This window comes from Dipodomys merriami, unplaced genomic scaffold (assembly GCF_024711535.1).
Source record: "Dipodomys merriami isolate MVZ:Mamm:240054 unplaced genomic scaffold, mDipMer1.0.p SCAF_11, whole genome shotgun sequence".
NCBI lineage: Eukaryota > Metazoa > Chordata > Mammalia > Rodentia > Heteromyidae > Dipodomys > Dipodomys merriami.
The window spans coordinates 45,167,195-45,192,015 of NW_027202382.1; the positions used below are offsets into that span (position 1 = coordinate 45,167,195).

General features: G+C 58.6%; 2 protein-coding genes across 7 annotated transcripts in view; one reads left to right on the forward strand and one right to left on the reverse strand.

Annotated features, from left to right (window-relative positions):
* Window positions 1–5,375, forward strand: part of Nup214 (nucleoporin 214) — a 70,712-nt gene extending 65,337 nt beyond the window's left edge. For all 6 annotated transcript variants that reach the window (XM_070014858.1, XM_070014862.1, XM_070014864.1 and 3 more), the window contains exons 33-36: window positions 1,304–1,475; window positions 4,408–4,547; window positions 4,924–4,948; window positions 5,183–5,375. In XM_070014858.1, coding sequence (XP_069870959.1) covers window positions 1,304–1,475; window positions 4,408–4,547; window positions 4,924–4,948; window positions 5,183–5,216 — 371 coding nt within the window. In that variant the 3' untranslated portion in view covers window positions 5,217–5,375. The remainder of the gene's footprint in view (window positions 1–1,303; window positions 1,476–4,407; window positions 4,548–4,923; window positions 4,949–5,182) is intronic.
* An 8,610-nt stretch (window positions 5,376–13,985) lies between these two features.
* Fam78a (family with sequence similarity 78 member A) lies at window positions 13,986–24,711 on the reverse strand. The gene is made up of 2 exons (XM_070014865.1): window positions 23,657–24,711; window positions 13,986–16,322 (listed from the first exon to the last, which is right to left on the reverse strand). Exons 1-2 carry the CDS (start codon window positions 23,977–23,979, stop codon window positions 15,794–15,796), a joined length of 852 nt encoding a protein of 283 aa, XP_069870966.1. The 5' UTR covers window positions 23,980–24,711; the 3' UTR covers window positions 13,986–15,793.
* Between the last annotated feature and the right edge of the window lie 110 nt (window positions 24,712–24,821).

Below are 24,821 nucleotides of genomic sequence, written 5' to 3' on the forward strand. Positions count from 1 at the left end.
CTCCGCCGCCGCTCGCTCAGAGCAGAGAGGTGGATCCCGAGCCTCGAGTCCTCCTGGAGGAGGTTGCGAAGCTCCCAGTAAACCTGAACCCCAGGCACCGTGAGGCATAGGTCACCTGACTCCAGAACTAAGCCCGTAGTGACTGCCATGCTGCCACACGGAGCGTGCGTGTGTCCTCCTGCCCAGGTACTCTCTGTGTTGTTGTGACTTCTCACTTTTCACCCCCGTTCCACCTAGAGGAGGCCACCGATGCAGGCCTGTGTGTCTGGAAGAACGGGTAACCAGATCGGTGTCAGTCCTCAATAATTCAGCCGCGAGGGGTTTGGCGCTTTTTGTTCTTTCCAGCCTGTTGTAGTTGTAATGCGCCCGTTTCCCCTCTCGGGGCTTGGAATTTACGTGAGGGCTTACGCAGGCACCTCTGTGCAAGATAGCAGCTCACTTGAGTTCAGCGGGCAGCCTTGCACACCCGGTGTGTGGTCCTTCTGGGTCAGGTGGTGGTGCGGTGACACCCCAGAGGCCAAGAGAGGTCCCCAGAGAGCAGGATCCTCCGCTGGCTCTGCCGCAGGCTGTATGTAGGTTTGGGGGTGAGGGGCCTGGGGATCAGGGGAAGCTCAGCAGGCCTCCGCCCCCTCCCCAGAACCTGGCCCCGCCCCCTTCCGTGGCCACCCGCAGCAGCCCCTGCCCAAGGGCGCCTGGCGCTCATACACATCGTCCCACAGTTGAGGGTCAGTGGGAGCGGCGCCCACCGCAGAAGAGGGACATTGCTCTCCGCGAATGGCCTCTGACGAGGGAGCAAGCGTTTTCAGAAAGGCTTCAGTGCCAAGAAAGAGGGCCACCGGCGCACGCGTGCGCGGGGCAGCCACCGGGCTGTAAATAAATCAGAAGCCCCTGGCCGGGCGCCAGGCAGCGCTCACGGCCGCCCTGACCCAGTTCGTGGGTTCTGGCGGGGCGGGGATGCCAGCCTTCAGTCTCACAGTTTGGGCTTCTGTCCAGTCTGCAGCCGGCCATGGTGGTACACTTGGCATTTTCGCCACCAGGTTGGGACCCCAACATTGGAGGGCCATGCTGTAGTGGGGGTCCACTCTCATGAGCCCCCAGAAAGCAGGAGTCGGGCTGGGAGGGGCTGCTACATTCTGGTTTAAGTGGGGGGCGGGCAGTGTGGCCCTGTTTGCATTGTGTTCATCTGTAACGTGCCGTTTTCCTCTTTCCCTTCCTTTTTGCTTTGCTTTCTGACCGCTCACGTCCTCTCCTCCTGCTCCTTTCCTTCTCCCCGTTTCTGTTTGTTTGCCTCTGTTTTGCTCAGGTGGCTTCGGTGCTGCTCCAGTGTTTGGCAGCCCTCCTACTTTCGGGGGATCCCCTGGGTTTGGAGGGGTGCCAGCATTCGGTTCAGCCCCAGCCTTTACAAGCCCTCTGGGCTCGACGGGAGGCAAAGTGTTCGGAGAGGGCACTGCGGCCGCCAGCGCGGGAGGATTCGGGTAAGCGCCCACCCGGGACAGGGGCGGGGCGGGGCGGGGACATGGCCGCCCACAGCCTCACAGCCGGACAGCCACCTTGCTCTGCAAAGTAGCTTCTCACGCTGTCAAACTCCGGCCCCAGAGCGCAAGGCCCTGCCTTGGAACAGAGGAGCCAGGCTGTGTGGAACACACGGTGGCCATCAGCTCATGGCTGACCGCTGACCCGTCCACCTCTCCACCAGCCAAGAGTGCCTGTGGTAGGGGGCAGCGCAGGGTCGGTTCCTGTTTGCCTCCCAAGGCCCAGTGTTCTTGCACACAACTCCTGTGCCCCGCTCCCCCGGTCCTCAGCGAGGGTTTCCGGTCCCCCAGGGCCAGCTGGGTCGTCCAGGCGCTCTCTGCGTGGGCCTTGCCCCACACATCCCCACTGGGAAATGCGGGGGAACTCTGGGGACCCCAGAATTCCAGTCCGGTTGCTGGAATCCAAAGGAAAACCACAGCCTTTGCCACAGCCAGATGTGTGGGGTTATTTGAGGAGAGGATCCTGGGAGACCCCGGCTGCCACGCCCTCGGCTGGCTTAGGCCGAGAACTGAAGATTTGGGGCGATTGTAGAGGGGCCATGGGAGAACCCGGTTTGAACTCGGGGCCTTGCTGCTTGCTAGGCAGACACTCTTCCACTGGGCTGCACCTGCACCCCCTTTTTGCTTTTTAAGAGTTGTGAGTTTTTGCCAGGGACTGGAGTCTAACCACAATCCTCCTCTGACATCTGAGATGTAGCTGGGATTACAGGTGCACACCACCACACTTGGCTTATTTATTGAGGTGGAGTCTTGCTAACGCTTGGCCTCAGCTGGCCTCAACCTCATTCCTTCCCATTTCTACTCCGAGTGGCTGGATGGCAGGCGTGCACTGCTGCCGCGTCTGGGTTCAGGTGTGTTCTCACCCTGCCAGCCACACAGGTGCTGGCTGCTGAGGAGTCAGCAGTCCTTCCTTCCATCTTTGACTGCTCTCTCAGGAAACCCCAAGAATCAGAGTTAGGGAGTAATTGGGTCGGCGTAACCAGACCTGGGGCGGGCGGGTAGACTCCTGTCTGAATGGCTGCAAGTCCTGGGGCTTTGCTTACTTGGTAGAAAAGAATCCTGATCCGGGGGCTGGAAAGGTGGCTCAGTGGTAGAGCACTTGCCTTGCATGCTCGAGGCCCTGGGTTCGATTCCTCAGCACCACATAAAAAAAAAAAAGCCGGAAGTGGCGCTGTGGTTCAAGTGGTAGAGTGCTAGCCTTGAGCTGAAGAGCTGAGGGACAGCGCCCAGGCCCAGAGTTCAGGCCCCACGACCGGACCCAAAAAAAAAAAAAAAGAATCCTGATCCCAGGGCTGGGAAGGAAGCTCAGTGGTAGAGTGCTTGCCTTGCATGCATGAGGCCCTGAGTTCCATTCCACATAAGCAGAAAAAGCCAGAAGTGGCACTGTGGCTCAAGTGGTAGAGTGCTAGCCTTGAGCTGAAGAGCTGAGGAACAGCGCCCAGGTCCAGGGTTCAGGCCCCACGACCAACAACAACAAAAAAAGAATCCTGATCCCACATCAGTCCTGACTGGCCAGTTCCATCTTGTAGAACAGGCCCAAGTACCAGCCAGGCACTGAGTATCTAGAGTCTGCTGCCTCTGTGGAGGCCCCTGGCAGTGTCTGGCGGGCTCTGGTGGGATCTGAGGCCAGAGTTGCACGCTGGCCTGGCAGGTGCACGCATGGAGGCCCCGCCTGACTCCAAGGAGCCAGGTCTTGCTGCGCTCTGGCTTTTTTCTGTAGCTGGTCTCCCACTCGCCTGTCTGTCCCCAGTCATGAACTCCTCTCCAGCCTGGTCTCCCCAGAGCCTTCCCCGTCCCAGCCAGATCCCTCTGACACAGGCCTGTACATACACACACACACACACACACACACACACACACACACAGCCTTCCCCGTCCCAGCCAGATCCCTCTGACACAGGCCTGTACACACACACACACACACACACACACACAGCCTTCCCCGTCCTGAGGACCGAGGAGAACACTTAATGCTTCAAAATTCCAAAGGAAATGACTTGAGAACTGCTTCCCTATCCCCTCCGCCCACCAAAAACAAGATGCCTGAAGTAGTGACCTTTGTGTGAGAAAACCTGTGCCTCATCGCAGGCAAGTAGAAGCCGGCGCCAGTGTCCGGCTGTCATCATAGCTACTCCAGGGGCTAAGCTCTGAGGATTGTGGTTCAAAGCCAGCCCTGGCAGGAAAGTTAGAAACTCTTAACCCCAATTCAGCATCAAAAAGCAGGAAGTGGAGCTGTGGCTCAAGTGGTAGAGCACCAGATGTGAGAAAAAAAAAAAAAAAAAAAAAGCTCAGGGCTGGGAAGGTGGCTCAGTGGTAGAGCACTTGCCTTGCATGCCTGAGGCCCTGGGTTCGATTCCTCAGCACCACATAAGCAAAAAGAAAAAAGCCAGAAGTGGCGCTGTGGCTCAAGTGGTTGAGCACTAGCCTTGAGCTGAAGACCAGCGCCCAGGCCCAGAGTTCAGGCCCCATGACTGGACCCAAAAAAAAAAAAAAAAAAAGCTCAGGGACAGTGCACAGGCCCTGAGTTCAAGTCCCAGGATCGGTACAATAAAAGGAAAGCAAAGAGAATGTCCAGGCATGGCAGCCCCAGCCCTCGAGGCTGAGGACAGGCTGGATGGCAGTGAGACTGTCAACAAAGAGTCAGCAGCACCAATGTGCAGCAAGAGCCGAATGATGCCCGAGCTGACAATGAGAAATCGTAGGCAATGGAGTGAGGACTGTGGAGCGCCGGCCAGCAAGAAGCCATTTTGGGCACCGTAGGAAAAGCCCCACACCACTGCCTCTCCCTGAAATCTGCTGTCCCACATCGGGCATATCCCGGGCAGGCGGGGGCCAGGGCCACACTGACCACAGCCCCTTTGTGGCCGGTGCACAGGTTCGGGAGCAGCAGCAACACCACGTCGTTTGGCACGCTGGCCAGCCAGAACACGCCCTCCTTCGGATCACTGTCCCAGCAGACGCCAGGGTTTGGGGCCCAGAGCGGCAGCTTCTCCGGGTTTGGATCGGGCTCTGGAGGTAGGCCACCCTCCCCCCTGCCCATCCCTGGGCCCAGGCACCCAGACTTCTGCCTGGCTGCTGGTGTAGTGGTATGGATGCAGTCAGTGATAAAGGAAGCATCCTATCTATACCTGCAGTGCTGGGCCATTTCTGAGCAAATAATAAAAATGCTGACATCATTTCCGCTCAGGATTTGAGCACTTGAAGCCAGAGCCTTAGCAGGCTGGGTTTCAACAGCCGGGTGCGCTGCCTCCAGCGCAGGGCCTGGGAATGTGGCAGATCGCCTCTGCGTCTTCACCCATGACACATGGGTCCCTGTGTCCTCGTGGCCGGGGGGGGGGGGGGCTGGGGGCGGGGGGAGCTTCCCTGACCTTCCTCCCCTCCCTCTTTTCAGGCTTTACCTTCGGATCATCCAACTCGTAAGTGGCATCTCCCATACTTACTAAATAAGATGGGTGGGGGGGAAGGGCTGGGGCGTGCAGAGACTGAGCGCGCCAGTCATTCTGCCGCAGCTTGGGGGATTCCTCCTACTCCCCCGGTCCTCCCCCTGTAGTATCTGAAGCTTTCCCGTCCTGCGCTGTGCTTCTTGAAGTGTGCGGTTCTGGGGGTCTGGAAGCCTGGCGGGGTGGGCGCTGACGCCGCGCTTCCTGCAGGTCTGCCCAGGGCTTCGGCGGCTGGAGAAGCTGAGCGCCGCGGGCACCGCACCGCGGAACAGTCTGTCCCCAGGACTGTCTCCCTGAAACAGACACACCCCGAAACGAGACCAAAGCTGGGAGATGCTTGGCTGTCCTATGCCTGTTGGGTTTTTCCCTGCTATTAAACCATGCGGGCTGTTGCTGTTCAGAATGGATGTGAGTTTATTCAGGTCACAGCCCCACAGAACTTTCTCCATCCCTGTGGTATCTTCCCCAGGCCCCTGAACCAGACACCCCCACCCGAGAGGAGGTGGGTGGGTCAGAGGCTCAGGGTCTCCCTCCCACAGCCTCAGTTCCGTGCCGGAAGTAACAGCAGCACGGCCCGCCATGGGGCAGGCGTGGCAGCTGGCCACGTGGCTGGCTGGGCGCTGGCCGCGGCTGCGCCCCACCTCCCATGGCGCCGCTGCCTGTCTCTGTGGCCCTGGCGCTGTGCCCACAGCTCGTCTCTTCCGTCCTCAAAGGGGGTGACAGTGTTTTGAGGGGTCTCCTCATATCCCATCTGTGACAGCGAGCAGGACCGGGGAGACCTGGCTGTGACGGGATGGCCCGGCCATCGGTGGTCGCCGGTCCCCCCCCCACACACACACACAGAACAACGCAGCGCTTCCTGCTGGAGCCAGCCGCAGGGGCCTGGGCCGGGCCTTGGCTTAGAATTTTACACATTGGGAAGTTGTATTTTTAAGGTTTTAATAAACATTTGATACACGGTCTATGGTGTGGGCAGTGTGACTTCCCGGCTCTATGGCTTATTTGGGGTCCGGAGACCATGGTGACATCCCACAACGCCACGGTCTGCCCTGAGGGTGCCTGGCTCGCCCCTCCAGTGGGCGGGGCTCCGGCTGGGGCCACTCAGTGTGCTCACAGCCTCATCCGCGCCGGTGGGCGGGGCTTTCTCAGCTCACAGCCTCATCCCTGGTCCGCGTACCCCTCCGGGCACCGCCAGCAGAGCCGGCACCTGGACTTGATCCACAGTGTCTGTGGGGACTGTCGCCTGCTGTCCCATCCTCACCTCCTCTGGGAGCACGTTCGCTTGCTCGCTGGAGGCCGCTGGGCCTCTGTGGTCCCCTCCCACACGCACATATGTTGGTTTATATATGGGGGTCTCGGTTTGAGCTTTTCTTTTTTTTTCTTGTTGGTCGTGGGGCCTGAACTCTGGGCCTGGGCGCTGTCCCTCAGCTCTTCAGCTCAAGGCGAGTGCTCTACCACTTGAGCCACAGCGCCACTTCCGATTTTCTGGTAGTTCATTGGAGGTAAGTCTCACGGACTTTCCTTGCCCAGGCTGGCTTTGAACTGTGATCCTCAGATCTCAGCCTCCTGAGTAGCTAGGATTCCGGGCGTGAGGCACCGGCGCCCAGCATGGCTTTGTGGTTTTGAATCAGGGTCTTGATATACAGCTAGGCTTTCCTTGACCTCAGCAACCTCCCAAGTGCCAGAGGAAGAGCGTGCTACCACGCCTGGCTTGCGACTGGTTTTGATGGGGAAAGTCACAGATCAGGAAGCCATGGACCTGGATGGCCCTTCCCATGTCCTCCCCCGGCACCCTGCTGAGCAGCCTTCTACCCTCCCTCACCCTCTGCTGCTTTTACAAATTAGAAGCTGCTTCCGTCAAACCCTTGACCTCAGATCCTGCGAATCCTCCACTGAGTGGCAAGTGACATTTTTGCACGGCCCCTATCTGCCGTGCCCACGGATCTGCCCCACTGAGACGCGCTGCTGGCATTGAGCCTCTCCTGGTTCCTGGGGTGGTGGGTGGGTGGACTCGTCGTCAGGGACTGGCTCCCCTGGAACAGGGCTCCCCCTTCAGGCCCGGGCTGGCTGCCTTAGGATCCGGCCTGTGTTCCCCCAGGACCCCCACTGCCTTAGAAGCAGCCCCTGCCACCTCCCACCGACCTCCCCCCACCCACCCGCAGCCACATCACAGCAGCACCTCACCTCCTCCCACCTCCCCCATGTGTGGTTCCCCAAAAACTGCTGCCCTGGAGGGCGGTTGAGGGCCGAGGCCGCGCCGCGCAGCCCACACGGGTGGCTGGCTCAGCGCCTTCCCAGGAGTGATGGGGCCCTGGGGAGAGCAGCCGGCCCCCACACCTTCAGCTGTCAGGCCTGCCCTTCCTCTGCCCTCTCCTGCAGGGCTTTCCGGAGCCCCCCAGAGTCTGCAGTGACCCACAGGGGCCACAGTTGCTCCAGCCCCTCCTGCCTTCTAAATAGAAGCCGTCAATACCGCAACCCTGGCCGGAGATTCTCTGCATTGCGACTGCCAGCTGCACAGCAAGGCCCCTGGGGCGGAGCACCGGAAGGAGCCCCCGCAGCCCCTCCCCCAGCCCCGCTCCTGCTCCTGCCTGGTGCCTCCAAGGACGCAGACCCAGCTTGTGTCCCAGGTACTTTAGATACTGTGGCCCTGCCCCTCCCTCCACCACCACCCCCCACCCCCGCCCTCCCTACTCTTCTGCTCCTCAGAAGCTCCGGTGTCTTCCCAGGGGTGCAGGTCTAGGCCCCCCACCTTGCCCTGTGCTGCAGCCCAACTACTGGGAAGCACACAGCACAATTACTCTTTTTCTGGTTGGTTGTGAGGCTTGAACTCTGGGCCTGGGCGCTGTCCCTCAGCTCTTGAGCTCAAGGCAAGTGCCCACAGCGCCACTTCCAGTTTTCTGGGTCTCAAGGACTTTCCTGCCCAGGCTGGCTTTGAACTGTGATCCTCAGATCTCAGCCTCCTGAGTAGCTAGGATAACAGGTGTGAGCCACCAGCACCCGGCTAGCACAATTACTCTTTTGCTCTTAGTTACTAGAATTATCCACGTACTGTGTCTTCGAGCTACCTGGAGTGACCAGCCTGCTCCGTCCTCAGCCCCCGACCACAGCCTAGACAGCAAGAGTCAGGGCGTGTGAGGAGTGACTGCCGCACCCCTGCCCAGGACACCCCACATACCTGCCCCACACACCTGCCCCCCACATCTGCTCCACGCTCCTCTAGTAAGAAGGTATGGCCCCCCGGGGCCTGGGCTCAGCAGCACCAACACCCCACGCACAGACCAGGCCCACAGCCCATGCCCTTGCTCTGGCCACGCACCCACTGCTCCGTCACCTGACCCCAGGCCTGGAAATGGGACTCCGGGACCCAATGGGAGCACCTCCTCCCTCCCCAGCCCCTGCAGTCCACTTTAGGACAGACCTTCCGTGACCCTGACCAGCTGCCTGGGTGGAGCAGGAAGAGCGACGCTGAATCCCGCTGTGCTGCGGAGCTCAGGCAGCCAGCCTCCCCAGAAGGAGCTAGAAATCCACCCCCGGGGCTGTTGGCTTTCCTGTTGCTTTCATTTGATTACAGGGAACACGGATTTGCCCTGGTGTGGAGCGATGAGCCTGCTGGACTTCTGTGGGGAGCATCTCAGTGCCGTGCCGATGACCCGCAGCGCAGCCTGAGCCTCCGCCCCCCGCAGGTCCCCCCTTTTGCCCCCCCCCCGCCCCATGGGTGAGTCCTGGGCTGCCCCCCCCCCCCCGCAGCCTCCACCTGCGGCCTTGGTCCTTCCAAAGCACCCACTGCTGGCTCTGCTCTCCCCTCTGAAAACAGGAATAAGCACCCCAAAGCACCCCAAGACATTCCCGCCAAGTGGTGCCAGCTCCACAAATGGCAGGACTGGTGCTCACCTTCCCCCAGCGCTTCCCCACGCACACTTCCCCCGGCCCCACCCCTGTGGGCGCAGGAGGCAGCGTGGGTTGGACGGCCTCCCCCACAGCGCCGTGGCCCCCAGCTGTCACAATGGAGGCCATGAGCCGGGGCCAAAGCGTCTCCATCCAGCTCCAGCAAGCCGTTTACTAGTGAAGATAGTGGAAGGCTGGTGCAGGTAGTTCACACCTGTAATCCTAGCTACTTGGGGAGGCTGAGATATGAGTTCAAAACCAGCCAGCCCAGGCAGGAGTCTCTGAGACTCTTATCTCCAATTACCAGAAAGCCAGAAGCAAAGCCGTGGCTCAAGTGGTAGAGCAAAAAAAAACTCAAGAAGGGCTGGGAAGGTGGCTCAGTGGTAGAGCACTTGCCTTGCATGCATGAGGCCCTGGGTTTGATTCCCCAGCACCACATAAGCAAAAAGAAAAAAGCCAGAAGTGGCCCTGTGGCTCAAGTGGTAGAGCGCTAGCCTTGAGCTGAAGAGCTGAGGGACAGTGCCCAGGCCCAGAGTTCAGGCCCTATGACTGGACCTAAAAAAAAAAAAAAACTCAAGAAGTCACCCAGGGAGGGAATAGGGGAGCTGGGCTGGGGAGGGGAGGAGCCGCAGTGCAGTCCTAATCAAGCAGCACAAGTTCTAATCAAATAGGGGTCCAGAGGCTGCTGTGCTGTTGTGCTCAGGCTGATTACAGATAACACTAACGTACTGTTTTGTTTTGTTTTTTTTCTTTTAACCAGTCCTGGGGCTTGAACTCAGGGCCTGGGTCTGTCCCTGAGCCTCTTTGTGCTCAAGGCTAACACTACTACTTGAGCTACAGCACCACTTCTGGGTTTATCTGTGTATGTGGTCCTGAGGAATTGAACCCAGGGCTTCATGCATGGTAGGCAAGCACTCTGCCACTAAGCCACATTCCCAGCCCCACATACTGTCTCTTTAGAAGAGCCAGGTAAAAGGGTAGTGAATGTTTTCTCATCCAGAAACGACCATTGTTAGAGGGAGCTGGTGTTTGATTGAAACATTGTGTACCTATATCACAGCATCACACGGTACCGCCAAAGTATGGACAATTTTTCTATTTTTCTGCGTAAGTTAAAACACTAAGAAAAACTATAAGCCGGACACTGGTGACTCAAGCCTGTAATCCTAACTACTCAGGAGGCTGAGATCTGAGGATCGCAGTTCAAAGCCAGCCCAGGCAGGAAAGTCCGTGAGACTCTTATCTCCAATGAACCACCAGAAAACCAGAAGTGCTGCTGTGGCTCAAGTGGTAGAGCGCTCACCTTGAGCTGAATAGCTGAGGGACAGCACTCAGGCCCAGAGTTCAAGCCCCACGACCGACAAAAAAAAAAAGAAAAGACTACCCATAGCAAGTGTTGGCCAAATATGAGATCACATCTATGATACTGGTTGGATATTTGTAGTTCAGAATCAGCTAGGGCCGGAAAGTTTTGAGCTCTTTGTCTCCAATGAACCAGCAAAAAGCTGAAAGCAGAGCTGTAGTGAGCGTTTTCATGCAAGGCTGGCTCTTAGCCACTTGGGCCACAGCTCCACTGCTGGCTTTTTGTTTGTCAATTGGAGATAAGGGTGTCACAGGCTTTTCTGCCCAAGCTGGCTTCCGGCTGTGATCCTCAGATTTCAGCCTCCTGAGTAGCTGGGATTACAGACAGGAGCGCCAACACTCAGCTTTTATTTTCTTCCTCTTTTTTTTTTTAGGAAGACACCAGGCCTTCACTTCACTCTTTAGGAAATTGTAATCTGATCAGATTCAGGGCCGGTGAACGTGGGTCAGCGTCTACCCCTCTGCCTTTCCTTCCCCCTGAGGCTGGAGATTAGGAGGTGACCTGCCTCGCCTCACTCCGCAGGACAAGTGGCAGCCAAGAATAGCGCAGCTGGGCCTGTGCGTCGCCCGCCAGCCAGGCCACCCTTCATCAGTCAGCTCCAAAACGTCTGATAAAATAAATCGCAGCTGGCGAGCTAATCCTGTCTCTGCATTCCAAGCGCACTGTCCCAGGGATGATGCGCAGAGCTGGGCCCGGGTGAGGCCTGTGCTGTCAGTTTGGGGACTGACCTGTCAAGAAGCAAGTTAGAAATGGAGTTCAACCCCTCATTGTCTTTCCTTGTATTTGTTTCCAGTGCCCAGTGCAAGCGACCCACGCCTGTCATCCTAGCTACACAGGAAGCTGAGGCCTAAGAATCACAGTTCAAAGCCGGCCTGGGCAGGAAAGTCCGTGAGACTCTTGTGTCTAATTAACCACCATAAAGCCTGAAGTGGCGCTGTGGCTCAATGTGACAGAGCACTAGCCTTGAGTAGAAAAGCTCAACCTCGCCGGGCACTGGTGGCTCACGCCTGTAATCCTAGCTACTCAGGAGGCTGAGATCTGAGGATCGCAGTTCAAAGCCAGTCCGGGCAGGAGAGACCGTGAGATTCCTATCTCCAATAAACCACCAGAAAACCGGAAGTGGCGCTGTAGCTCAAGTGGTAGAGCGCTCGCCTTGAGCTGAAGAGCTGAGGGACAGCGCCCAGGCCCACGACCGACAAAAAAAAAAAAAAAAAAAAAAAAAGAAAAGAAAAGCTCAACCTCATTATTTAATTAAAATTTTCTAGTACTTGCCAGGTGCCCGGCTCACGCCTGTAATCTTAGCTACTCGGGAGGCTACAGTCTGAAGTTTGAGGTTCAAAGATGACCCGGGCAGACTTTTCTCTCCAGTTAACCCACCTCAAAACCAAACGTGGACCTGAGGCTTGGGTAGTAGAGCACCAAACTTGATGTGAGAAATTAAGTCCCAGTACCAGGGTCCAAACAATGGGAGTCTCTAGCGGCAGGCGGGGCTGGGCATCCCGGGTGGCAGGCGGGACTGGGCATCCGGGGTGGCAGGCGGGGCTGGGCATGCTGGGCAGGGCCTCTGCGCACCCCGGGCCTCAGGAGGCCTGCAGTACAGAGAGAAGCAGGGTGGGCTGAAGGGCTGGCGCTTGCTGCCAGCCCCGCTCTGAAACAACTTCCCAGCCTTGTGGCCTTGAAGCACGCCTTTAGTCCCTTCTGAGGTCAGTTTCCTCATCTGAGAAAGGGGCAATGCAGCCCTAGCTACATCCACGGCCGGGCAGGCTTCTCAGCATCCAGGGACCATGACCTTGGTGGACAGCTTTTTTTTGTTTCTGTTAGTCATGGACTTGAACTCTGGGCCTGGGCTCTGTCCCTTAGCTCTTCAGCTCAAGCTGAGTGCTCTACCACTTAAACCACTGCACCACTTCCAGTTTTCTGAGTGGCTTATTGGAGATAAGAGTCTTATGGGATTTCCTGCCCAGGCTGGCTTTGAACTGTGATCCTCAGATCTCAGCCTCCTGAGTAGCTAGGATGACAGGCGTGAGCCACCAGTGCCTGGCTGGTGCATAGCTTTTTGATAACGTGTGAGCCACCTCAAATCCTGACCTTAATCAAGTGCCTAGACCCCACACAGGTAGAAGCAGGGTCTGTAGAAGATCAAAGTGAACATGACCAAGAGGTAGATAGCGCCGATGGAAAGATCCAAGTGTTTGAGAATTCCCTGGCCAATACTGTGCCCAGTGACCCTGTCTCCTTATGGGGCCCTGTTGGCTTTTCGCTGGGACCCTGTGGCCTAGCCCACAAGGAGGCTTTGTCCCCTTTGAAAAAGGGCCAGGCCCCAGGGTAGCCGGCAGGAGCGAGCGACCCTCGGCGGGACAGGCAGTGCAGGGTCAAGAGGCAGCTGTTTCCTGAAGACAGACATCTCACGGCGCCCCACCCAGCGCCCAGACAGCCGGGCCGCGGAGCAGGGCACCTGGCACAGCCAGGCCAAGCCTGGTGTCTGTGTCTCCCAGCCCAGTCTGGACTGCTAAATTTAACCCACTATCAGCTTGCAGGGCTGGAGAATTTCCACTGCGAGACCAGAGGCCTCCATGCTGCGCCCCGTCCCGCGGTCTGCTCCTCAGATCCCTCTTGCACAGCTTCTTGGTGCAGCGAAGATCTGGCTCCATCCCGGCACGATTGAACCTTTTCCTGTTGGTACATGTACACACACGCATGCATGCACATGTGTGGACACACAGACGCGTGCACACATGCACACACACAGGCACGTCTTCTAAACAGTGCTCGGGAGCTGACTTCTCCACAGGCCACTCATGCCGGTGGCGTGCCGCACAGATGCCTTCCGGGTGGAGGTTGTGGCGAAGCTCGTGATGTCACTTCCTGCCCTGGTGTCCTGTAGCAATATAAAGGACTAAAGAAGAAACCAGCACACATGGATGGGGACCTCCCGTCCCCCATGGGGCTGCAGGGGACCCCAGCGCCCCTCCTCCGGCAACGAGCCAAGCTCTTGGTGAGCCAGGGAGCCCTGTCAGCAGACTTCCGGGAAGTGGGTGGGGAGAAAGGCATTTCCTGCCTGGAGGACCCAGGATGGGGGAAGCTATAGCTTCTTAGTCATAGCAACCAATACTTATGTACCCCACAGTTACCCACTGAGCCATAGTCCCACTTCCTGCTTTGGGCTGGTTAATTGATCATCTCATGGACTTATCTACTCATGGCTTAGAACCTCACTTCTCAGACTTCCGCCTCCTGAGTAGCTAGGATTGCAGGCATGACCCACCATGGTAGGGCTCTAAACTCTTATTGGACTTTGAGCCTGCGATCAGCCCTTACCTGAGCACATTTTGATTACCAGAAGCCATTGTCACCTCCCCATCCTCGCCCATCTTCTCCAGCTGCCAACAGAGCCCCGTTCCTGGCATCCCCCAAGATCTCCCCCCCCCCAGAAGACAGGAGCAGGCCCACAGTGGAGGCAAATTAGGGAGCAGTCTCTCACTTTCAACCCAGTTCTACTTGTCAAAAAGCCAAAGGGTCTCGGGCCCAGCTTCACTGCCAGGCAGGACCTGGGGCACAGATGGGCAGGGCACTTCTGGGCACAGGTCTTCGGTCCCAGAGCTGGCCTTGGTGGAGACAGCTGTGAACAGGGCATGGCACTAGCAGCCCGGCAGCCGCCAGCACCAAAAGGCTCCCAACACCCTCTTCTTTCCCGAGCATGCGTACTGCACCTGGGCAGCCACCCACCCAGGCCCAGACCCTCACACATCATCTCAGAGCCAGACCTCTCTTAAAATTAATTTTATTTCCTTTTTTGTGATTTTATTTTAAACTTAGAAAAACAACAACCACCAGGTTCATTGTCTGCGGGAGCCTGGCGCCTCCTGGTGCGGCACCGGCTCCATTCACAGTACCATCCCCGGCCACGGCCACGGGCGGCCATGACTTCTTATTGCTGGAAGGGGTGAGTGTCCACTGGATTGGGCGTGGGGGGGCATCACAGGAATTGGGGCCCCAAGCAGGAAGCTTTGGGGTCAGTGCTCTGACATCCGGGGTGCTGAGCAGCCTGAGGTAACCCACAGTCTCTGGGGTGCTCCCTGCCCCGTCCCTGCAATAAGGTGGAAGGGAAAGGGGCGGGGTGGCCAGGTGGGCGTGGCCAGGCATGCAGGGGGCGGAGTCTCCAGAAAGGCTGGTGTAGGCTGCCCTCGCCGCAGCCCCTCTCCTTTAGTGCAACTTAGACCTGAGTAGAGAACGGGCTCTCGAGAGGGGGGCTGGGACCCCGGCATCCGGCAGCCCCCAGACCAAGGCTTCCGAAGCGACCCTTCCGTGGCTCATTGCAGTAGAAATGGGTTCTTTTTCTCTGAGTTTTTCTGTGCTTGATTCTTACTGGTTGGAACAAGGGGTTGGAACAAGGTCTGGCAAGCAGGAGGGGGTGTGGAGTCCCCCCAAAGCCACCGCTGACCTGGGTCCCCTGCCGGCCCTGAGCCGGGCTTTTAGAGGACAAGCTGATGGGGGGGGGCATCAACTGCCTCCCGACTTCCTGGCCACAGTGTGGCTGCCACACGGGGCTGCGGCGGTGCGGTGCACGCCAGCAGGGAAACGCAGAGCCCGCCGCAGCCCTCCCCGAGCCGGGGAGCAGCATCCCCTGAGAATGATCTGGAAGCCCTGTCCTGGCCCCGTTTCAGTGCACCAGTGAACAGCCAGCCCAGGGGCTGCAGTTCCGGATTCAAGTCTTCACCATGCAGGCTAAGATGGGGAGACAGTAAAGCCTTCTTCCCCCACAACTCCAGCCTCACGGGCCAGCCCCTCCGCACGCAGGACCCGCAGGGCTGGAGAGGGAAAAGCTGTGAGCTCACAGGGCCCGGTCCCCAAGGGAAAGGGAGGAGGTTTCCCCAGCCTCCCCCCTCCCCCCACCAAAACCACCTGGGCAAGATAAGGCTGCAGGGGGGAGGGGGAGGGGACACAGCTCTGCATCCCAGCTCACAGTCTAGGGCTTGAGCCTGGGATGGAGGAAAAGCTCTTAGAATGGCTGTGGTTGTTTTTCTGCCAAAACGAAGGAATCAACAGCTGGTTAGAGGCCTAAATCCTCCCCTCGCGCCCCCCCTCCATGGCTGGACAAGCAGGAGGAGGGGCTCCCACGGGAGACGGAGAGTCCGGTAGGAAAGCGATCCCCTTGTTCATCTCCTTTTTCCTTTTCAACTCAGCTTAAGGCAAAAAGTTAGGCAAAGCGAGAATACATAAGGCCGCGTGGCAGAGGTGGAGGGGAGGCAGGAAGGGGAGGCCCCACCGCACCGGCCGGCCAGGTGAGGCCGATGGATGCCAGGGACCCCTCACGGTCATGCCTGAGCCCCCAAAAGAGGAGCTAGGGGGAAGGACACGAACAAAAAGCAGTGTGGCAGGGAGTGGGCTGCGAGTGAACGGCTGAGCCGGTGGCAGAGGAGAGGAGGGCGCCCGGGGGGAGGGGCGGGCGGTTAGCACAGTGAGACCCGCCAGCTGGAGAAGGTAGAATGGTTGTATTTTGCTGAATGACCGGAGTGCGTCGGGGCTGCTCAGAGCTGTATTCTTTGAGTCTAACCTAGCGGGGCGCACTGGCGTTACCGGTGCTTCGGCGGGATGACCACGAGCGGCTGGCCGTACTTGGGCCGCCACATGAGGACCTGGGCGTCGTTGGCGTTCGGCTTGACCAGGGCGCTGGGCGGGATGGGCTCGTTCTTGCTCAGGATCTTGGGCTGGTCCTGGGCGATGGGCTCCCGCAGCCGGGCACGCTGGCCCAGGGGGCGGCTGGGGTTCACCTCGATGCTCAGCTGCATCCGCCAGTGCAGCGTCTGCAGGATGATCATGTCGTTCGTGGAGGTGTTGGTGGCCACCAGCCACGTGGTGAAGCTCTGGTCCCGGTAGATGTTGGTCAGCTTGGCCACATTGCTCTCGCTCACTGGCACGGCCCACGTGACGCTGGGGTAGAAGTTATCGTTCATGCTGATGATGAACTTGGAGTCTCTCTTGGTCGGGCCAACAATGGTGCAGGTTTCGGTGGTGTTGCCGTACCAAGGGTAGTTCACCCCATCTGAGTCGCTGATGGCCTCGATTTTGCCCTCCTGGAGGTCGGGAAGCTCCCAGCTGGACCTGTGGGAAAGGCAGGCAGGTCACTTGATTGGCCATTCCTGTGGGCTTCCATTGCGTCCGGGAAGCGAGCTCGGGACCAGGCCCCAGCCCTGCGAGAGCCAGTCTGCTCGCTCGAGGCGTGGGTGGCGTCGGAGGTCCCCCCACGCCCGGCCTGGCTCTGCAGGGCTGTGAGGCGTCTGGACGGCAGAGGGCCAGCCCTGAATCTCAGGGGCAAAGGCTTCTGCCCGCCCAGGCTGCGTTTAAGAAGGTGCCCCCCACCCAAATCATTACATCTGCTGGACAGGAAATTTTTGGTGATTGATAGGTTTTTTTTTTTTGGTGACAATGGGGTTCGAAATCAGTCTCATGCTTTCTTGACTCGCTTGCTCAGCTGCTACTCTACCACTTGAGCCACACCCCCAGCATGGCGGGTTTTTTTTGAGTCTCACAGACTTTTCTGCCCAGGCTGGCCTCGAATTGTGATCCTCTAGACCTCAGTCTTGGCATCCAGCTTGTACAATTTTTTTTTTTTTTTTTGTCAGTAGTGGGGCTTGAACTCAAGGTCTGGGTGCTGTCCCTGAGCTCTTCAGCTCAAGGCTAGCGCTCTACCACTTGAGCCACAGCGCTACTTCCAGTTTTCTGGTGGTTACTTGGAGATAAGAGTCTCATAGACATTCCTGCCCTAGCTGGCTTTGAACCATGATCCTCGGATCTCAGCCTCCTGAGTAGCTAGGATTACAGGCATGAGCTACAGTGCCCAGTCTCAGTACTAGAGTTTTTAGTGTTTTTGTTTGGACAGCCCTGGGGATTGAAGCCCCAGGGCACTTTGGACTTCTCAGGTAAATGCTCTAGCACTGAGCCACACCTCAGTCTGAAAATGTGTTTTTCACAGACAAAAAGCAAACTTGCAAAAGGTACTTTCTTAGCTCCGGCCTCAGTACCCCCTCCATTTGTAAGGAGCTGGCATTTTAGGGAGCAAATCTTCACTTTGGCCTAGCCACAGACCCCAGCCCCCCAAGCCCGAGCCCCGCCCAATCACAGACAGGTGACAGTCCTCATGAGCTGGCAGCCAGCAGTGTGTCACAGGTGAGGTTACTCAGGCCCAGGGACCAGCCCAGCGGCGGATTCTGGATCACGTGACCTGCCACGGTGGGAGGGGCGTGGCTAAGGACAGCGTGAGCTATCCGGCCTCAGACCTGACCATTCATTCTGTGCACGTAAGCAGACACCGGCTCCTGGACTTGATAATACTCCCACCTGCCACACAGACATAAACTTCTGGAGGTCATTAGAGCAAGCAGCAGCAGCTGGAGGAGTGGTAGCGTACTTAACAGACGGAACCTCTGAGCTGACCCCGGACTTTTACCAGTTCTGGGGCTTTAACTCAGGGACTCCCGCGCTCTCCGCTGGCTTGTTCGTTCGTAGCTGGTGCTCTACCACTTGAGCAACATCTCCACTTCCAGCTTTTTGCTGGTAAACTGGAGATGTATGAGGCTCACTGACTTTCCTGCTGAGGTGAGATCTTTGCCTCCAGATTTCAGCTTCCCAAGCAGCTAGGCTTACAGGTGTAAGCCACCAACGCCCCACTACTGAGGTCTTATTTTTTAATGTCATGTTCCATATTTCCTATTACACAAGCTTTCTACGTGATGAGTCTCGCACCGTGACGCCTCCCATGTTTGCTCTGAGCAACCTTGAGAGGTAAGGCAGACCTCTGCTCTCTGCTCCAAGGACAAAGACCTGAACTCAGACCACAGCCCTGCACACGCTGAGCCTTCACAGTGTGTGCAGTCTTGCACACAATAATACTTCTTGATGTGTGCACTATGGGCTCCTACCCTACAGCTCCCACGTGTACCTGCCACCAACAGTGCCCACACCTGCAGGCCCCACAGGCCTCCAACCCACAGGCAGTGTGCAGCAAACAGGCTCCTCCCTGAAGTGCAGGAGCAGTGATCCCATCTCCCCAGACCCCGGGGAGCACCAGGCCTGGCACTGCTGAGGGAGGGCACCGGTCGCCCCCGCCCCCCCTGTAAGTCACCCTTCACTGGCTTCTGGTCTTTAAGGCAGGACTGATGGGCTGGGAAGGTGGCTCAGTGGTAGAGTGCTTGCCTTGCATGCATGAGGTCCTGGGTTCAATTCCTCAGCACCGCATAAAGAAAGCCAGACGTAGCTCTGTGCCTCAAATGGTAGAGCACTAGCCTTGTAAAGAGTTCAGGGACGGTGCCCAGGCCCAGCGTTCAAGCCCCATGACAGATATACATACATAAGGCAGGACTGGTGACTAAACTGTGGACTCCCTGCAACAATGTAACACCCTTCTCCCAATGGAAACATCTAGTGTCTACCTAGTCATATGCCCTGCAGACAGCCCATAATAACCAGGAACCTGGGAGTTGCGCAGGGCTCCAGGTTCTTAGCAGCAGTGCAGAGACAAAACAAACAAGGCTGTCCCAGCAACTTCCCCATGCATTCGTTCATTCACTCTCTGGGCAGGTGACTCTGGGTGGATGGTCCAGCCAGGCCCAGGGCTGGGCATGAACACTGTAAACCCCCATCCGTGGGCAGCACGGCTGGGCCTAGAGCCCAAGTTCACCTAGCGGAAGCTGCCTGCGGGCCAAGGCCCTGGATGATTTTCTTCCCCACACCAGCCAGCCAGGACTCTGCTGCTGGTGCTCCAGGAGTTGCAGCTTTTGTTTGCTGCACTGGGGAGGTGGGGAGGTGGAAGGCTCAGCCAGAGCTGGCCCAGGGCTGGGCCATCCCCCACTACTTCCTCCACCACAGAGCCTACAAACAAGGACTTCCTTCTCCCACCCGCCCACCCTGGCCTCTGGCTGCAGCCTAGGCCCTGGCCAAACACACTGGGGAAGCTGCCTTCCGGTCCCAGAGAGGAAGCCTCAGCCTCAATTGTTCTGTGCGAGTGCCTCAGGAAAAGGCCACGTGGTCAGCAGAGACATTCCTGCAGGGCCTGTCCCCAGATCTGCAGACACCCACAAGCCGCCTCAGCCGCCCAGCTCTGAGGCAAAGGAAGAAGACTCCCAGCCTGGCCTTCAGGCTCTCGGGCACGCGTTCCCCCAGCACAGCACAGCCTGTGGCCGTGTATGTGGCCAGCCAGACCCACACGAGGCCCCCTGCTCTCCTACCACAGAGGGAACCGGAAACAAAGGGGAAGGTCCAAGGCCACGCCATAGCAGCAGAGCGATCTTGATGCTGCCAGGAATGGCAGACCGATGATCAATCACGAGTGATCAAGATTCACAGCCACAGCACCGCGAGCTGGGCACGGAAAACTAAGCACTCCTTCCACACTGCGCAAGGTGATCTGACACGGGACCGACCCTCTGTTCCTGCCACGACGTCTAAGGAGGGAGCTGCCGGCGTGCCCGGTCCATAGGAGGGCAAGCCACAGCTCTGACAGGGTAAAAGACCGACCCAGAGCAGGCACTGGGCTCACACCTGTAACCTAGCTGCTCAGGAGGCTGAGACGTGAGGATCGCGGTTCAAGTCAGCCTGTGCAGCCAGGTTCCCTGGGGGTCCCAAGAGGGCAAACTAGGGATAAGCGGCGATTTTCCCACCCTGGCAAGAAACTGGGACTGGTCACGTGCAGGGCTGAACAGCAGCCGGCAGGTGGTGGCCGCAGCAGGTGTCTCCCACAGTTTGAAGGGAGGTTGACTTCAAAAGCCATGAGGGTTGGACCCCAAAGTCTAAGAGTTCTGTGGGGCTCGGGGAGAAATGCCATCTTGCAGCCCGCCTATGGAGAGCTGTGGCTGCTGGGGAAGAGGCGCTGGCTTTGTTTTTCCTTGTTGCATTTCAAACCCCAGAATGTCATGCTAACAAGTTCACCTCCTGGCTTAGAGATTAATTTCGAGCAGGGATAATGTTTGGGGATATTAAGGATTTCGGTTAAGTATTTGGAATTAATATTTTTAATACAAGCCTATTTTCAGAGAACACAAGCCCTAATCTAGCCTCGGCCGCCTATCTGTCCCCTCTCCAAATGGCTGGTGCCTGGCCCCCGGGTTTGACTTTAATGATTCCAATGATCCAGGAGGGGGGAGGGGCTCAATCCGGTTCTTTCTCAACCGGGGTGAGCTTGTGCCTCTTCCCGGGGGACCCTGGCCACTTGTGGAGGTACCTATGGAAATGGCCCTGCTCCTCACCCCCACTCAGGCCAGCCCCCACAGGAAGAACTATCTGGGGCCAGGCAGGGCAGGTGGAGGGACGCGGCTGGCAGAGTTTCTGGTTAATGTCACCCACGCAGGAAGTCTAGGGTAGGGAAGACAGGAAGGCTTTTAAGTCCCATCTAAAAGCTTTCCATTTGCATTCAGGAGGAAGCCACCATCAGGCTGCACGTGGCTTTCACGTCCTCAGGGCCTGGTGGCCACAGAGTTGGGCACACACCGGGAGGAAGGGCACTGGTCCACCAGGCCAGAAAGCAGCTTCCCGCTCTGTTCCCCCCAAAGGATGGCCGCCTGCCCCGCCATGTCCCACATCCTCAGGACCCAGGGAGATGTCTGCTCATCTCCACCTGCAGAGGACACAAAGGCACCCAGCCACTCCAGGCTGGTGGCCCTTGCTGCCCCAGCTGGGAGCTTCCATCTCTGCCCATCCCCCTGTGGGTCCGACCCCCACACCTCAGCACACTCAGAGGATGCACCCGCCAGGGCCCAAGCCCCAGGGAGCAAGGAGCCATCGGGGCAGATGGACCCCAAGGAAAATGGCTCCGCGTTTAGTCACTTCAAACAGCTCTGGATTGTGCTATCTTTTAAATTTCAAAAAATGACTGCATGGAGCCGGGTTCTGAGAACTCAGGCCTGTAATCCTAGCTACTCAAGAGACTGAGATCCCAGGATCATGGTTCAAAGCCAACCAGGCAGACAAATCCATGAGACGCTTTATCGCCAATTAACCAGAATAAAAAGCCAGAAGTGGGAGCTGGGGTTCAAGTGTGAGAGTGCCAGCCTTGTGGAGAAAAAAAAAAAAAAAAAAGCTAAGAAAGAGCTTGAGGCCCTGAGTTCAAAGCCCCAGTACACACACACACACACACACACACTCTCTCTCTCTCTCTCTCTCTCTCTCTCTCTCTCTCTCTCTCTCTCTCTGTATTGGCCTCGCTCTGTGGGCTGGGGAGAAAACTCACTGCAAGATGTCGGCTGTCCTGTCTCAGACAATATCCTATGTTACCCGTTCCCTTGCTTCTGACAGTGACAAAGCCGGCTTCAAGGCCGGTGGCCGCCTGCACTTCGGCCTCACCTGAGCCTGGCTGACCCTGGGCTGGTGGAGGAACAAGGTTGTCGGAGTTAATTCCCGCACTCGGCGGCGGCCAGGGACTCCCGGTCAGACCACAGTCACGCCCTGGGAAGTGGCAGAGCCTGGCAGGCGGCCCAGGTCGGCTTGCCCGCAGTCTGCGGCGCACCCGGCTCGGCTAACCAGCGCTGACGGCCGGCACAGAAGGTGAGGCCGCCCTGCTCCCCGCCTCGCGGACTGCCGAGAAGGCACCGCGCCAGGCACGGGACGCAGCCTGGAACCCAAGGAAAACTTCTGCTTTTCAACAACTGCCCTTGGTGCTGTGCATAGCCCAGGAGGTTTCTGGTTGAAAGGCTTCATGGGGAGGGAGAGTTCCCCCTCCCCCAAATAACAGAACCCCCCGCCCCCTACTTCCCCCTTCTTGGAACAGAAAGTGAGGCCTCCTCCCGCTCTCTCTCTGCACAGAAAGTAAGGCTCAACGGCGAACACCCAGCCGTTTGGGTTTTTTTTTGGGGGGGTGTCTCTACAGGGTGTCCACCTGTTTTGGGGACCTTGGTGACAGCCATGTTTAGTCCCATCTTCCTGTTTCCCTGGGGATTTAGAGTTGCTTAAGTGAGGAAGGCCGTACTCCTGAGCCAGATGGCCCAGAACATCCTTCAGTCAGAGCCAAGACTGGGCCTCCTCCATAGTGGAGCTTGGGCATGACGTTGCGCTGGGCGCTCACGGCATGGAGGCGCTCTGGGACAGGGTGCAGGAAGCATGGGTGCCACAGGCTCCATGGGGAATTTCCCTGGAGACCCCAGAGGGCTCGCAAGCCCGCTCTCCCTTCCTCCCTCCTCCTCCCCTCCCTCCCTCCTTCTCAGGGTCCTGGGATTCCGGAAGAGCTGTTTCACAGCCTGCCTCACAGTTGCCCTCCCCGTGGCTACCCATCCTCTGCCATTCCATGCTGGAAATGTGCCAGAACAGGATCCAGGGTCCTCCAAATCCCAGGAACATTCTGGAGACCAGGCTGAAGAGAACAAGCCCGCAGGCCCCCTCTAAGCTATTCCGGGGAGGGTCCCCTGGAGGGCCCCTGGCCTCTGACTCTAGAACCCCACTCCACAATTCAGGAGTCCCCCCCCCCTCCAGACACAGCACTGCCATTTTCCACAATAAACACCCCCCAGCCACCCCCAGAGACAATCTCAAGCCGGAACACAAAGCCCAGAACAAAGAAGTCTGAACACCTCAAGGCCCCACGTGTGCCCATGGAGGCCTGGGGGTGGCGGGGCCTCTCTGTTGACCCTGATGCTCTCTTCAGGCCCAGGGAAAACTTGCATCTCCTTCAGAAACAGGAACCCCTGGCGCAGACAAGGCCACGAACCCAATTCTAAATCAACAAGTTAGACTGGTGGCTCACGCCTGTCATCCTAGCTACACAGGAGGCTGAGATCTGAGGATCACGGTTCAAAACCAACCCAGGCAAGGAAACTCTGTGAGACTACCTCCAATAAACCACCAGAAAACCAGAAGTGGGGCCTTGGCTCAAGTGGTAGAGGGGCCAGCTGTAGTGAAAAGTATCTAAAGGACAGCCAGGCGCCGGTGGCTCACGCCTAGCTACTCAGGAGGCTGAGATCTGAGGATCGTGGTTCAAAACCAGCCCGGACAGGAAAGTTCATGAGACTCCTATCTCCAATAAACCGCTAGAAAACCGGAAGTGGTGCTGTGGCTCAAGCAGTAGAGCGTTCCCCTTGAGCTGAAGAGCACAAGGACAGCGCCCAAGTCCAGAGTTCAAGCCCACGACCGCTAGAAAACCGGAAGTGGTGCTGTGACTCAAGTGGTAGAGCGTTCCCCTTGAGCTGAAGAGCACAAGGACAGAGCCCAAGTCCAGAGTTCAAGCCCCACGACCGACAAAAGAAAAAAAAAAAAAAGGAATCTAAGGCACAGTACCCAGGGTCTGAGTTCCAGTCCAACTCAGGCACAAGACAACAAAACAACTCACAAACCAAGTAACCCTCCCAGTAGGTTTCCTTCCGCACCTGCCTGGAGAAAGCTCCCGGGACCCCCAGCACCCTCCACCCCACTGCTGGGCACAGCTCCCCCCTCCCCCCGGGGGCCGGGGTGCTCACATGCCCTGCTCCCCGTACTGGTTGTAGAACTCCATGTGGCTGCACGCCTGAATCCAACCCACGATCCACGTCTCCTTCTTGGGGATGGGCGGCATGACCACTTGGGCCGAGGCCCGGAAGTGGGGCGTCCGGTAGCGGAGCACCACGCTGGAGGACTCGTCGATGCTGGTGGGGATGGGGTCGATGGAGGCCTTCACGTCGATCACGGTGATGCCTTCCCGGAAGACTCTGGCTTTGCCTCCGATGCTCTGAATACAGCCCATGGCACACAGGAACGCTCGGATCTCCAGGGAAGGCCAGCAGTCCCAGGGCAGACAGGGCATTGAAAGGGCAGAGGCTGCAGGACCCAGTGTCGACCGGTGCAATCCAACCTCACACCTCAAGGCCGAGGCCCAGGCCACGCGCGGCTCCGGGGGTGCAGGGCGCGCGCCTATAAATAAGGATCTCGCTGCATCTCAAGAGCCCGGGGGCTCCCGCTTCTTCTGCTTCGCAGGGGACAAAAATCGCCGATATTCTTCGGGTTAAAGAAAAGGGAAGTGTGCGGTCGGCGGAGTTCAGTGGGTGAGCACGTCGGGACATCCAGCCGTGCCGAGTGCTCGGGGGCCGGCAGGCGGCCGGGCGCGTCGGCGTGGAAGGCCGGGTCCCCGCGCTCGGGCCGCCCCGCGCCCGCTTCCTGCCCCGCCGCCCGGCGGTCCGCACGCGCGGGCTCCCGCGGGGGACCACCCACGCCCGTCCGGCGGGGGCCCGAGCCGCCGGATCGCAGGTCCCGGTTCAGCCGGCCCCGGGAACCGGCGCCCACCGCCGCGGGCGCGCCGCGCGTCCCTCGCCGCCGCCGCTGTGGCCGCCGCCGCCGGCCGCCGTCCGGGGACCCGCGGGGCTGCGCTCGGCCGCCGAGGACCTGCGGGGAGGTGGGAGGGACCGGGCGTCAAAGTTGAGCCGAACTTCTGCTGCGGGGGGGAGGGGACGCGGAGGCGGCGACGCTGGCGCGGGGCGCGGGCGCGAGGCGCGGGGCGCGGGCGCGGAGCTCCCGGCGCGGCTCTGGGCGGTCTCCCCGGAGGCGGCGCCCCCGCCCGCCCGCCCCGTCAGGGGCCGCCGCGCCGCCGCGCGCTCCAGCGAATAATCGTCGCCGTGACATCGCCGCCGACGCCCCGCGGGCGGCCGGGGC